The following is a 15,023-nucleotide window of genomic DNA, read 5'->3' as shown; positions in this document are numbered from 1 at the left end:
AGTAATCAAGATGGCCTAACAAGTACAGGCATGTTTCTGGACCATGCTAATACTCTCCACATAGGCATGGCGAACTGAGAGCTGAGTGACTCTTAGGCCTGTAACACTGGTTTCTGCGCTATGTAATGTGCACAAAAGGAAAACAGTCGGACCTGGGCATTACAGCAATGGGCATGACATCACCAGCAGCCAGCCAGAAAGCTCCAAGGGTCTCCATCGTTCTAAAGCCATTTCATAACCAGGAGGAATGCCGGGTCACTGGGGAAATTAAAAATAAAGTTAAGCGCTGGTTCTGTAAATGTGGTAATGTAGATTAGATTGTAAGACCTTCAGATCAGGGGCCGTGTGTGGCTAGATGAAGCCCTGATTCTGACTGAGCCCTCCAGGCACTACTGCAAGAGAAAAATCCCCCAAAAGCCAGTGAAAATGGTTTGTTTAGCATCTCTGGACAGCTGAGAAGGGCGCCTCCTACTGTAAGAAAAGGAGCCTCATTTTTTCCAAAGTAACTAGCGCTTTGGGGTGTCCATCTTGAGGTGCCTTAAAGGGGCCTGTTTCAGATAGCAGCCTCCTTTAAGACATCTCAACCATGGCAAACAGAGGCACACAAAATTACTAGTCACAAAATATGCAGATCGGGACTCAGAATTACACCGATGACTGATTGGAGCTCCAAACCCCTCTGTCCTTAAATGTACCATTGCCTGACAGTTAATGAATGACCTTCAAATCCCAGATTATTATTCAAGCAAAAAAAATCTTGATTTTTACCAGAGAAAGTTTTGCTTGTAGCTATACTAGGGGCATAGGCACTCCCCCCCTTCCTTCATTATGTTCTGTGGAGTCACAGCTGTTCAGTCATTTTAATCTCCAGAGATTGTCTTTAAATTCAGGGATCTAAATGATTTGCCACAAACGGGGATTTCATTATTGAAAATAAAACAATTCTTACATAGTTTTGGGAGAGAAAGAGAGAGCAAAGAATGTATGTTAAACAGAATGATGCCAGCTGGCAGTTGGCTGCTTTTTTTTTTTTTTTTGGGCTCATCATTAGTTGCAAAGCCCCTCAAGTCTGTGATACTGCAGTAGGTAGACGATTCAACCAATGGGGTCAGAATAAAATTATTATTCATGAACTTGAAAGGGGAGGAAAGAATTATAGAGTGAAACCAAATATCTTCCCCCTTATGCCTCCACCTGACTTAAGCGAGCACTTTAATGAAGCCTTATGCAATTTCCAATGCTTTTTTTTTACATTTAGTTAAAGCATCACTCTCTTATATAGGACCGATCCAAAACTCCCTGGAGTTAGTGGAAAGACTCCAGTTGACTGCAGCTGTGCTTTTTCCTCTCTGTACCCGTGGAATGATGTTTTCAGGAAAGTTTCTTTAACTGTAGCTCTGAGCTCTCTCTCAGAATGCATTTGAAAGGGCTCTCCTTGAAGTTGCTCACTGCAGAGAGAAGGCAGATGGGGATATCAAGGAATTATTTCTTTTAAAGGGGAAAGTCCAGATCAGTAAAAGCCTGCTGGGGGGGGGGAAGAGGGACTTTCTTTATTCCTGCAAATAACATGGGCTGTGTCCTTCAATGAACTGACTGTAGCATATGTTATTCTGAATTTGATAGATTTGGGGCAAGGCTCCATTGTCTATGTCAATTACATATTTTTCGTCATTTTACATTGGGATTGTAGCTAAAGTAAAGGAGCCATTGTACTGTGTTTATGCCTTGGAGTTCATGGGATAAGGTGTGGTTTGGGTGATTAAATTCATTACGGTGCTGAAGCTGCTGTCTGGAAAACCACATTGTCTTGGAAGTCACTGATTCATCGTGAAAGTTGCCTTGTCTCCATCAAAGCAGCAGCAACTGCAAGATTTGGCTGGCTTGTTGAGAAGGCTTGATTTTTACAAGTCCCCCTCTCCCTTCTTTCCAAACAGCAAATCGAAGAGGAGGGTTGAACTCTGGCATTATCTTGCACACATCACATAGCATTTCCCTCGGGAAATGTCTTCCTCTCACTGTCTAGCAAGCTTCCCCAAGGAAGGCCAAGCTGGGACTCTGCTTCCAGCTAAAGCACTGGGAGCAATCGCTGATGACAAACGAGTGTCCCAAGCATCAGTAATCTCCACCACAGCAAAACCCCTGCTCAGGCTCACTACAGCTTTTTTATTTATTGGGTTTTAATCTAGCAGATTAAAACAGCGGGTCTCAAACTGTGGGTCAGGACCCCAAAGTGGGTCACTAGTCATGACACATTTTAATGGGGTCACCAGGGCTGGCATTAGATTTCATGGGCCCTGGGGCCAAAACCGAAGCCCTACTGCTCCCCCCACCCCTCCTTGGGGTCGCAGGGCTCAGGTGGGATCAGGCTACGGTCACTCCCCCCCCCCCGCACCCCAGCCATGTAGTAATTTTTGTTGTGAGAAGGGGATCACAGTGCAGTGACGTTTGAGACCCCCTGCCTTAAAACATTGACAACTTTCTTGCCTGCCATTGCAGCAAAGAATCCTGTGGCACCTTATAGACTAACAGACGTTTTGGAGCATGAGCTTTCGTGGGTGAATACCCACTTCCTCAGATCCACTTGCCTGCCATTGTTAGCACTATTCTGGAGAGGCAAACTACTGCCCTCAGCGCCAATACTCACCCTTTAAAGGCGGGGAGGGGCAGATTGTATCGCTCTTACAGTGATCACCAGGCTGGATTTTAATTTTGGCTGATGATTTCTCCCATAGGGAGGCTGCAGAACGTTCATACATCTCCGTCTCTTCGCTCTCACTCTCAGGCACGCACACGCTGTAGCCAGGGTGTGAAAATAGCCTCGCCAATGTTAATTCGCTGTCATCCGCCCAGTGTTTTAGCTGCACGGAGCGAGGGTGAGGGTTGTAGGCAGGAGGCTGGGGCTGGAGCCATGTGGTCTGCTGGCGTCACACCAGTAACAAGTTAATCCTCCTCTCCAAAGGGGCACGGTGGGTGGGGTGGGAGGGGGAGCGAGGGGGCAGAGTAAAGCTCCGGGAGGCTGCAAGTCGAGCTCAGAATAGCTCAGCACGGCTGAGGGCACGTTCCCCTATTGAAGGCGGGGAGCCCTCGCCCCTCTCTGGCACACACGCAACCCCGCTCGGCTGGCGCTGTCCACTCGTCGTGGTGCTGAACTTGGTCCCTAAGCCCAGTCGAGTGCATCGCAGAGAGACGCTGGCCGCGCGGCTGAGCAAGGGGGAGCTCGGAGCTGTCCATCGGCTCGCGGGGCCGACCCGCAAACCTGCCTGCAGAGCTGAGCCGCTTGTCCATGGGAGGCGGAGCGGGGCTGGTCTGAGCGGGGCGCCGGGAGCCTAGCGGGGGCAGAGCGCTCCAGCCACACCTGCTGCTCGTTCAGCCGAGCCCCAGCTGCCCCCGGCCCGCCCCGCTATGGCGTTCATGGTGAAGTCCATGGTGGGCGGCCAGCTGAAGAACCTCACCGGCGGGCTGGGCGGCGAGGAGAAGGGCGATGGCGAGAAATCCCCGGCCGAAGCCCAGGGGATGACGCGGGAGGAGTATGAAGAATACCAGAAGCAGCTGGTGGAGGAAAAGTAAGTGCGCTGGGCTCCCGGAGCGCGCCTGGGGGGCTCTTGCTAACCCGTCTGGCCGCCTCATCTCCCCCGTGGGCAGATGCCTCGGACCGTGGGAGCCTCTCACCCACCTCCCCTGACGGGCTTTCCGTCCGGCCCAGGTGAAAAAAAAAACCCGGTATACTTGGCCACGAGATTCATGACACCCCCCCTCCAAAAATGTCCGGGGCATTCGGGCTTTTGCTCAATGCAGCAAGGGGCTCCCGGCCAGCGAATCGGGACTGCCCCACAGGGGAGCGGCCACCATGCAAGCCGGGGGGGTGCGGTGGAGAGTGCGGTGCCCGGAAAATTCCCCAGCGGCTCCGCCCCGACTTTCATTGCCTCACCTGCCCAGGCACTCACCGAACTCAGCGCCCCTGTGACCCAGGAAACCGCCGGGTGAGGGGGCGGCCGCTGAACTGGGCGAATTGTTCTAGCCCGAAGCCCAGCACACCCCGAGGCAGAAAGTGCGGCTGGGCTGCAACTAACTTCAGCGCCTGGTCAACCCCCGAGTTTTCCTGGTCCTAAACTCGCAGCGGAGCCGGCGCGGAAGCTGAGCTGCAGTTTGGAAAGCTGCTGGGGGGGAGGGGGTCTTTGGTTGGTGCGTTTACACCCAGGACTACCAGCTGGCCACCTTGGCTTTGCCCTGTCAAAGGAAACGCAGGCGGAAGGCGGCATTGCACTAACCACATTCCGATGGTTGTGGAAGGCGGGGAATTTTGATGATGCTATTTTAATAAAGCCCATAATCTCTTAATCCGCTTTCGCATCGGCGGGATGGGTTTGGCTTCTCCTCCTGGGCCACACGCCACTACAGTTGTTTTTTTATGGCTCTCCCCCGACGTTTGGTTTGGTGTCTCCGGTTCCTGCTTTTTGGGGCGAAGGGCGGCGAATGTCTGTCCGCGTTGAAGGCGCGGAGCGCTGGGTGTGAACTAGCACAGTCTGGACCAGATTGAATCCAGGCTTCCTCCGCACACGCAGAGCCTTCAAACCTGACAAAGACAAGCCTGGCGAAAGAGCCTCCCTACCGCCACCTGTCTAAAGGGGCTTTAATCTGGTCACTGAATTTCTCCAGGCCCGTTTGCTGCACCCCTTTGCATCTCACCCTGGGCTAATGCAGTGACTGATTTCTGTGGCGATGAAATTCAGGTGAAAAGGTAATTGACTTGAAGAAACAAATAAGCAGGCTGAAGAGAAGGTTGTGTCCATTTCCAGCAGGATTTCTAGCCTCCAGTTGGCTAACCATTAAATAAACTAAAGTTGGGAGGATCCTGAGAGACGGCCCAAAATAACTGCAACCCCCCGGGGGGGTCATCCATGTATTTGTTCTTGACTGTAAACACTGGAGGTTTTTTTTCCACCCTGTGTTATGTGCTGATTATATTATATATAATGCCCAGGCAGGCCTTTGCAATAGAAACTGGCAATAAACTCGCTCCCCCGATGCTGTATTCCCATGTGTGTGGCTGTAGGAGAGAGGCTCAGGTGGGGAAAGCCTTTCCCAGATGCCAGTTGGAAAGCAGCCTTTGAGCCCCATCTGGCGAATTAAGACCTGTCCATGTCAGATCAGGACTTCCATTCAGTGCATGCGGGCGCTCATGGAGTGGGCATTAGTGACCTGCATTGGACACCTCCTCACCCGACCTGGCCTAGCCAGCAGAGCGGGAGCAGGCTGACAGTCTTTGTTTTCTAATGTTGTTTCCAGGATGGAACGGGATGCCCAGTTTACCCAGCGCAAAGCAGAGAGAGCCACGCTCCGGACCCACTTTAGAGACAAGTACCGGCTCCCCAAGGTAAAGAGCAAGTCGCATTCACCTCTGTCAGCAGCCCTGCATTCAGGGGAACTCTCTGGATCCCAGCCCATGGTTCCTCAAGGGCATTCTTTCCAGCAGCTTGTCTCCAGGCAGGCTACCAGTTAGACACCAGGATGGGGGTACAGGAGGTAGGATTCCTGCCCCACCCACCCCCACGCTCTTGGGAAAGTATGAGCTCAGAGAGAGGATCAGCCCTTGGCCTGGCTCATTGTGTCCTATTTACAGCTAAGTCAGGGTTTGCATTCCCAAGAACCACTCTGCTCTAGTCAGTTTCCCAGGAAGGTAATAATTCCCCTGAGGCAAGACTGTGCACTTCTAGTCACATCCCCTCTCACTCAGCGTTCCTCTAGCAACAGGCCTTTCGGCTGCAATTGATTGCCCTGCTTCTTCCCTAGTCTACCTAGCAGTCTAGCAGCCCAGACCCATTTGGGGCACTAAGGGGTAACCCATCAGCTAGAAAAATATCCTTGCTCTCACAGGCTAGGCACATCTCTGGTGCTCATCACCAGGGTGGATGGAGATGCTAGTGGTGGTGCAGTTTTTTTTTCCTACATCACTTTATATTTAAATGTGATCAGGCATCCAATCTGGAAAAACACAGAAACTCACAAAAAGGGCCATAACTCAGAGAAACATTGTCTAATTTTAACCAAAATTGGCAGAAAGTTTTGAAATACTATTGATAATGCAACCACTTAGTCAAAATAGTACAGGTGATATATTTTATCATTTTTCCATCTCCCCGCTGCCCTGTAGTTGCACGACAGTATGAGCTTGTTTGTACCATGTAATATGTCAAAATATTTGTCATTATTTGTATAATGGGCTAATTTGATAAACGTGTTTCTGTCTGATTTTTCTGAAGCTATGCAGATAATAAGACCTCTAACCTTAATTATAAAACATAGTTATCCGCTCAGCTGGAGACGTGAGTCTAAAGCACTCATGGTGCAACTGTAAGACATAAAAATGGCCAAACTGGGTCAGACCAAAGGTCCATCTAGCCCAGTATCCCGTCTTCCGACAGCGGCCAATGCCAGGTGCCCCAGAGGTAATGAACAGAACAGGTAATCACCAATGATCCAGCTCCTGTCACCCATTTCCACCTTCTGGCAAACAGATGTTAGGGACACCATTCCTGCCCATCCCAGCTAATAGCCATTGATGGACCTATCCTCCATGAAATTATCTAGCCCCCTTTTGAACCCCGTTATAGTCTTGGTCTTCATAACATCCTGTGGCAAAAGCTCCACAGGCTGACTGTGCATTGTATGAAGAAATACTTCCTTTTGTTTGTTCTAAACTTGCTTCCTATTAATTTCATTTGGTGACTCCTGGCTCTTGTGTTATGAGAAGGAGTAAATAACACTTCCTTATTTGCTTTCTCCACACCAGTCATGATTTTATATCAATTATATCCCCCCCTTAGTTGTCTCTTTTCCAAACTGAAAAGTCCCAGTCTTATTAATCTCACCTCATAAGGAAGCTGTTCCATACCCCTAATATTTTTGTTGCCCTTTTCTGTACCTTTTCCAATTCCAATTTATCTTTTTTAAGATGGCGTGACCAGAACTGCACACAGTATTCAAGTAATTATTATCATCATACTATCACTGACTATAATGACAATATCTGTAAACCGCTTATATAACAGTAATGACTCTTAGTAGAAGGGCTTAGAAAGTCTTGTCTGATATATCGTGTGTATAACAAAGTGTAACTATGTATGCTTACATAACCCTCCATATACCTATGAGCTACTGAATGGCTAATGCAGTACCCCTTCAAGCAATATTTACTCTCAAAAATAGTCCCCATGATTTGCAAGTAGTTGAAATGTTTTTTCTCCCCCTTCAAATCTGTGTCTGATGTGGGCAATACGCTGTTGCTGCACTCGTCCCTGCCACAGCTGTATGCACCAGAGCACACCAAAGCTTCCCTGTGGTACTTGCATCTCCTTGTTGCACAGGTCCTTTCATAGCCCCACTGCACAAAGGTGAAGGTGACTTCTCGAGCAAGGGCCAACACAGTCATTTTGGGAACGAGCTGTCCCCTGCTATCCATCACCCATCTGTTATTGACAGGGACACAAAGATACTGAGCTGGTACATGATTCCATATGTGTGGCTGATAATTACCATGTTTCAGGTGCTGCCTGAAGGAGGCGATTGTCGCTGGCAATTTCTCATTTGTTTTGTCCTTAGCAAACAACTGGTAGCGCCCATTATGCAGAGATGCTTCCTTCTTATCACACTGGAACAAAGATACCAGTGAGACAGAGGCTGCTGCCCCTGAAAAAGCAGCAATGGGCTGGACTGAAGTTACCTACCTTCAAATCTTCCTAATATTCTGAGCAAGGGCTACTTGATTCAGCTACTCCTTGGGTCTCCGTTACCTCTCTGGTGAGGTCAGGTCTGTCCATGCCATGAATTCAAAGTAACAGTCCTAATTTAATAAGCCATCAACAGGCAGAGACGGCGCTACCTCCTGGACTGTCAGATCATCTTTGATGTGTGGCCATGGCTGAGTGTTTCTGCTCTTTGCCCTCAGAACTGCTCATCCTGTGGATAATGGGAGCAGGCTGATAAATAACAGCCTGCAGTTAGGTTACTGACACACCACAGCTGGTATTTCACACTTGTTCTTGGGATGGGAAGAAATCATTTTTCTTTTGCACACAGCTGAGGGGAAAATGAGCAGTGTTCATACAGAACATATCTCACTAGCCTGCCCCTGAGCTGACCAACACACAGATCTGACGTCCAAAAATCCGAGCACCATTAGACTATCCCTTTGGTTCTATAAAGTGGTGCTGTTGTGAGCCAGATATGAAATGCCAAATGCTCTATGGGTCATAGGCAGAGTCAGACTGGCTTGGAAATGTATATGCTAGGAGAAGGCTTTGGGGACCATGTGTGGTGCAAATTTGAGGTCATGGTCAAGAGACTCCTGGGATACAGCTCCCTTCCTGGCAGATGACCTGTGTTTAATTTAAAAATGATGTAAAATGAAAATGCAGTGTCAGGTTGGTTTGAGCCCTGCTATGCCAGGTGAAGACCCAAAATAACATCTGTGGTACAGTTTGGGGGGTCATTTGGTGACTAGAGCTGCCCTTTCCCCTGACCTGGCTTTATAATGAGGCAAACTCTCCAGAGGACTCCAGCAGTATTGTAGACAGCGGAACAGACAGCTCTGATGCAGCAGGCATGCAATGCTGAGCTGGGGTGTGAACTGAGGATGCGTGACCCCAGAATTCAGGGGTGCTAAGCTTGGGCACACAGACCGCACCAAGGCACACAAAGCCAGCTCCAAAAAGGGACATAGGAGGTCAAGTCCCAGTTTCGGGCACTTCTGCCTCCTGCTAGGCACCAGATGCCTTGCTCATGCCTAAACCCCAGCATGATTCTCAAACCAGGGGCAATAAGCAGGGCCCTGCATAGCTTCCCTGTGGGGCTCGCTCTGGTAGCCATGCTCATAGGCCACCTAACACCATACAAGGTGTGGGGGTGGAAGTGGAGTTAGCCACCCTTAGGCTGTAACTCAGTGGTTGGGGTATGTGCCCTGAATACAAGAGACTCTGGGTCAGTTTAATTCTCTGCTTGGTGTGCAGAAGGGATTTGACTAGAGAGCTGCCCTCACTCAAGTGAGAGCCCTAATCACTGAACTAAGGGATCTTCTGAAGTGAGCTCATCTCTTGTCAAAGCTGTTCCACTTTAATTCCATAATTAACTATTCATTGGGCCACAGAAAGTGTGAGAATCATGCAGTGGGCCAGTGGTCTGGGTACTCACTCAGGCTGTGGGAGACTCTGGGTCAATCCCCTGCTGCTTGATGAGATGGGATTTGAACGGGGCTTTTCTACCTCGCAAGTGACTGTCCTAACATCTAGGCAATGACATGTTCAGAAGCTGGGCTCCCACGGGTTTTCCTGTTGCAGCTGACTCACTTGAATTAAATATCAAGTGAGCCAAAGCAGCCACAAGTAGTCCTCTGTGCTTAGGGTGCTCTCCTAGCCGGCTGGAGACCCTAGTTCAATTCCTCCAGCTTCCTGATGGCGAAAAGCAATTTGAACAGCGAGCTCACCCGGGTTTTAATTAAATATCAGTTGGGCAAAACCAAGCAAGAGTAGCCCTCTGTAGTGGTTTGGGTACTCAGTTGGGATGCCGAAGTCCCTTGTTCAACCCTTCCAGCTGCCTGAGGAGAAACAAGCCGTGAGCTCCTTCAGTCTTTCCAGTTGAAGCTGGTCCACTTTAATTAAATATTAAAATAGGGCCAAAAGAGGAGCCTGGCATGAGAAGCCCTCTCTATCCCAGCAGTTAGGACACTCAGCTGGGCTGTTGAAGACCCTGGTTCCATTCACTTGTGTGCTTGAGGAGAAAGGATGCAGAGGTCTGCCACCTCAACTTCCCCTTTGTATTAAATATGTATTGTGTCACAGAAAACACATCAATCACTCTTGACCCCATGGCTAGGACACCACCACCCCCAGTCAGTTGCTCATCAGACAGCTTTGACTTGGCAGAATTGGTGCACACCATTGGCAGAATCCTCATGACATCAGTAATAGCTAATGTTGGTGCTCAGGAGGCTGGTAGCTCAACCACTGATAGATTTTTCTCCAGCCAAAACAATGTGCTGCTCTTTGGGGTCTTTCTTAGAGTTCCATCCAAGTTGAAGAGGGAAAGTGGAACAGGTGCCAGCTCACACTTCATCATACCGTGGCTACCAACCTCTCTGTGCTAGGCAATAACTGTCAGCTTGCAGAATATCTGACGATCAATAGCTGTCTCTTGTGCTATCTGCTGCTTCTTTTGTTCGATTGTCTTGTTGAGATTACCAAATGATTTGAGATTAGTCCTTTCTGTGGGATCAAAGAGATCTACCTCACCCCTTTGCAGCCTACTGGTTACAAACTGCTTCCTTTCTTGTAGGCCGTTCTTACTTCTCATGCACAAACTTTCTGCAATTTCAGGTCAGGCCCCAGTAGACGTTGCAATGTTCACACGTGGCTGTCTGTCATCTGGGCTAAAAGGATTTGTCATTCAGTCACAACTTTTCTAATATCTGAGACAGCAGATTCATCTGCAGCCATGTGCTGTGTGGTAGCTTCTTGGTGGAACTCTGTTGCTGAAGGCTGCATTCCACACATTTGTTTTTTCATAGCTGTTACAGCTGCCTCAAAATGTGCAGTCAGGTAATACTTAGTCAGAGCCTTATCTTTTGTCAAAGATGCTGATGCTTCTCACAGTTCTTGCTGAGAGATTGCTCTATGGCCATGTCACGCCATATACCACTGAAGGGTCTGGCAGTCCAGTATACTGCTCCTTGGCTATCAGTTGGGCATGATATATAGCTGGCTTCTGCTCCTCCAGAAGTCTGGCTTCTGCTACAGTTACACATCCCCACCGAGCATAATTCATGTGACCACGCTACAAATGTCTCAAGTTCCCTAGCCTTGTTATCATCGCTCTTTGCTGCTATGTAATCCATCAGTAGTTGGGAGAAATCCATTACATAGTTCTCCCAGAACAGAAATGTATCTGAACAGTTTGTTCTTTGGGTAAGATAAGTGTCCATGAGCTGACTGGGTTCTGTTTATGAAGTCTGCCACAGCATTCTGTGCTTCCACTCTGTTTTCGCTGTGTGCCTTCTCCACAGCCTCAAATGCTTCAATGGGTGTTTGAATTTTCTCCAAGATGCATCTCTCCTCATCTTCTCACCCTTGTTCATGGAATGACCAAGTGCCATCCATTTCAAGTAATTCATTGCCTCATTTATAAATTTGTGGATTCCAACACCACAGTTATATGCTCTTAGAGTATGGCTGATGGCAGAAGCACCATAGTTGCTGGCTTCCACAAGGATGTCTTCAAACCCACTTTCCTATATCACACTGCCTAGATCACCATGACATTCTTTGCATGATGCATGCCTCCCACATCAAGGTGGCCATGCCCAAATTCCTTTTGATTCCTCCATTTCATAATCTGTACTTTGCAGTAGATTGCTTCATTGTACACGACATGGGCCCAGTCTTGGCTCAGAGAGTGGAACATCTCCTCAAAATATTTCATCATCATGGTATACGCTGAATTAACATCAGTTGCCAATGCAGGAATCTTTGGACAATAGCCCATAATCATAAAATATAAAATAGCAGACAGAAAAAAGTCTCAATATCAGTCCACTCTACAAATAATCACAAACATTTTGATGTATTAAAGGGTAGAAAAGAGCTCATACTGTTGTGTGACTACAGACTTTCACTTTACCCAAAGCCCTAAAAGGACAGGAAAATGCATCAAATATATCACTTGGGGATACACAGTTCCCAAATTTTCACAACCAGTACTAGTTTGAGTATATAGTTGCTCTATCAATTTTATTTAGAAGCTTGCTGCCAATTTTGGTTAAAATTAGACAATGTATCTTCAAGTTATGGGCCTTTTTGTGACTTTTTTGATTTTCTTCAGATTGGCTCCCTGATGACATTTAAACATTATGTGATATAGAAAAACAGCACCACTACCAGCAGCTCCATCTGCCCTGGTGATGACCACCAGATATGCGTCTAGTGTGACAGCAATGACATTTTTCTAGATAAGGGTTCCTCTAACTGATTCATCAGACCCCTTTTTAAACCTGGCTGGTGGATTAGATACAATACCAGCTCTGCAGCCTCTTAAAAACCACAGTGCAACATTCTCATGCCTTCCTTAGAGCTCTGCGCTGGGACGCCTGTGCTGATGCTCACCTGCTAATGCCTAGCGGCTAGCAATACCACTGCATTATGCAGCCACCTGTCCGGCTGGCCAGAAGACAGCAGTCCCTTTGAGCGGCAATTAGTAATAGGCTTATGTGTACATCTGTTTTTTTCTGGCAGTCTGTCATGTGAGCCATTCTGCTGTACTGTCAACTCACCTTCTCCTGCTCAAAATCGCTCTGTCTGCAAAACCCCATTGTGCATCCGCTCTCACTGATCTCAGTTTCACCTGGGATTTGGCTGCTACCTCAATGTAAATAGCAAATCAGGAGAAACTCCACTGAAGTCAGTCACTTGAGCCTAGATCCTCAAAGGTATTTAGGCGCCTAACTCCCATTGATTTCATTGATAGTAGAGTAACAATATCTTCCTTCAGCCGGCATTGTCTCCCCCCTCCATTTCACCTGCTCTTTCTTAGGCTAATTCCTATTGTGGTACATCTGCTTAGAGCTGTATGAATGATTCCCTGGGAACAATTTAATCTACGATAATTCAGCCTCCTTCTTTGTTCATGGAATAACACAAGCGCATCACAGTTTCTTTAAGTGAATTCAGCAAAAAAGCACTTTTTAAAAATTCTCTGACTTGATTGTGAATATTCTAAATTGCCCCTTTGTTGATTTAGTTTTGAAAGGTCAGATCAGTCCTTTGCCATTGTTTCAGTGTCCCTATTGGATAAGCACACGCGCACTTCTTATACGCAGGCCAAAAATCATTTTCTACCAACATTAGTGCCAGGTCACTGGACTGATCAGGGGTTTGTTTCTGTAAACACACAAGAGGGGGAAACATGTTCAAAGTGAAGGAACTCATATTAATTCACAAGTTTCTCTGTCTCATTCACCCAGCTCTCATTAGTGTCGATATTTTTGTTCAAATACACAGACAATTTTCTTCCATGAATCTTTTTCTGCAGTAGCTACTGATCCTATCCAGCTGTTGTGCCAACTCTTTCAAAGGCGTCCGGTGGTTCGTCAGTGTATTAATCCTCCCAATCTGATCCTGATTCAGCAGGTGACTTAAGACCTGAGTAAAGTTAAGCATGTGCTGAAATCCAGCATTACTCAGCAAAACATGGAGGCATATGTTTCAGTCTCTTTGATTTCAGTGGCACTGAAGCACATGTGTAATGCTGAGTAAGTGATTAAGAACAATGCTGAACTGGGGCTTCTATTCTCTTCCACTTCCTACTTGTTCTCTCCTTCCTTATCTCTGTCCCAGAGCCTGATTCTGAACTACTCACTCATGCTCTTCTCTTTGATCGATGTGACCCTGTAGAATGAAACAGATGATAGTCAGATCCAGCTCGCAGGAGGGGACGTGGAGCTCCCGAAGGAGTTGGCTAAGATGATCGAGCAAGACAACGAGGAGGAAGAGGAAAAGGACTCTGTTATCGGACAGCTGACCAGCATCCAGAACCTGGACCTTGATTCCCTGAAGGATAAAGCCCAGGCCACGCTAGAGGACCTGAAACAGTCAGCTGAAAAGTGTTCTGTTATGTGACGCAGTTGGTTCCCTCAATGTAACACCCCATTCTTAACCGTATAATGTTGCAGGGGGGAGAGATGAAGTGGATGGTCTGGGGGAAATGATGGTGTATGAAAATTAACCAGTGGGAACCCCACAGAGTTTGTCACCCTTCCCTATGTGACTTGGATATCTTTTCTAAACCCATGCTCCGCCTAGATTCCACGAAACAGACTTACATGTCCTGTTCCTCTCATGACATGTGTTTTCCAGTGCGAGGCCGGAGTCAGGAGGCAGCACTGTCCGCCCCCAGCACCCCTCCTGAGGTCAGATCTAAAACTGCCTGTGCCACTACTCACATGGGTAACTGAGTTCCTCTGCCCATTTTAATCTTTGAGTGCAGAAGGGAGGGGTGGTTGTGCTGAGGGTTGCTGAGCCATGCCTGTGAATGGGAGCAAAAAACCTCTTTAGAGGAGCAGACTGGCATTGCTCTGCCTTCACTCCCATCTCGGTGAAGGAGATTTGGAGAAAACCTCCTGGAGGCGATGACCATTGTTCCCTTTGGTTTCCAGGCACAAGCCATGACAGGGAAATTTCCCACATACAAGTAACTAAGGCCAAGAAATAATACTACTACTTTGCCCTGATAGCACTTTTCGTGCATTGATCTCAAAGCACTTGGCAAAGGAGGGGACAGCTATATCGGTCCTATTTTAGAAGGGGGAGGGGAACTGAGGCACAGAGCGGTTATGCTACTTGCCCAAGTTAGTGGCAGGATCAGGAATAGAGTCCAGACTGGTGGGTGCTCAGTCAGCTTAGACCACAGTTGCCCTTCCATGTAAGAAACCTCACTTACTGGTTTCAATTGTTGTGTCACTTCTATGATATGGGGCCTACAATAATTCATGTTCCTCGAAGGAGAGAGGATAATTCAACTCTGTGTAATGAGGGGGAAATCTGTCTATACATTGTGATGTAACCATGCCAAGTTTTCGTCTGACCTTCTACCCCTTATATACCCTCCTTATTCTATGGTATTGCTGTAACTGATGGAATAAATACCAGGAGATCTCTATGCATTTCTTTCTCACAAGTATCTCCATGCTAAGAAGATGGGTGGTCCAACATGGGCCATATTTTCCCCCTGTACAGTCAGTGGTCTTTGTGCAGTAGCCAAGGATGGACTCAGTAAACTACCATAGACTGTGATCCCTTTTAAAAAGCATTAACATAAGAGCGGCCATATTGGGTCAGACCAAAGTTCCATCTAGCTCATTATTCTGTCTTCCGACAGTGGCCAATGCCAGGTGCCCCAGAGGGAATGAACAGAACAGGTGATCCATCCCCTGTTGCTCATTCCCAGCCTCATTGAACTCAGTGGACTCAGATCTGTCTGTA

General features: G+C 47.6%; 1 protein-coding gene across 1 annotated transcript; it reads left to right on the top strand.

Moving 5' to 3' along the window:
• The first annotated feature begins 2,977 nt into the window (after positions 1 to 2,977).
• CPLX3 (complexin 3) lies at positions 2,978 to 14,689 on the top strand. Its single transcript, XM_030579153.1, has 3 exons — positions 2,978 to 3,563; positions 5,287 to 5,374; positions 13,437 to 14,689. Exons 1-3 carry the CDS (start codon positions 3,403 to 3,405, stop codon positions 13,659 to 13,661), a joined length of 474 nt encoding a protein of 157 aa, XP_030435013.1. The 5' UTR covers positions 2,978 to 3,402; the 3' UTR covers positions 13,662 to 14,689.
• The last annotated feature ends 334 nt before the right edge of the window (positions 14,690 to 15,023 follow it).

Source organism: Gopherus evgoodei, chromosome 10 (assembly GCF_007399415.2).
Source record: "Gopherus evgoodei ecotype Sinaloan lineage chromosome 10, rGopEvg1_v1.p, whole genome shotgun sequence".
NCBI lineage: Eukaryota > Metazoa > Chordata > Testudines > Testudinidae > Gopherus > Gopherus evgoodei.
The sequence above is the reverse complement of the archived record's forward strand: the minus strand, read 5'-3'. Positions and strand labels throughout refer to the sequence as shown.

Excerpts from the sequence above, each read along its gene's own strand:
- CPLX3 (XM_030579153.1), top strand. The coding sequence starts at position 3,403 with ATGGCGTTCATGGTGAAGTCCATGGTGGGCGGCCAGCTGAAGAACCTC. Across the intron at positions 3,564-5,286 it reads AAGCAGCTGGTGGAGGAAAA|GATGGAACGGGATGCCCAGT; the intron begins GTAAGTGCGCTG and ends TGTTGTTTCCAG. Across the intron at positions 5,375-13,436 it reads ACAAGTACCGGCTCCCCAAG|AATGAAACAGATGATAGTCA; the intron begins GTAAAGAGCAAG and ends GTGACCCTGTAG.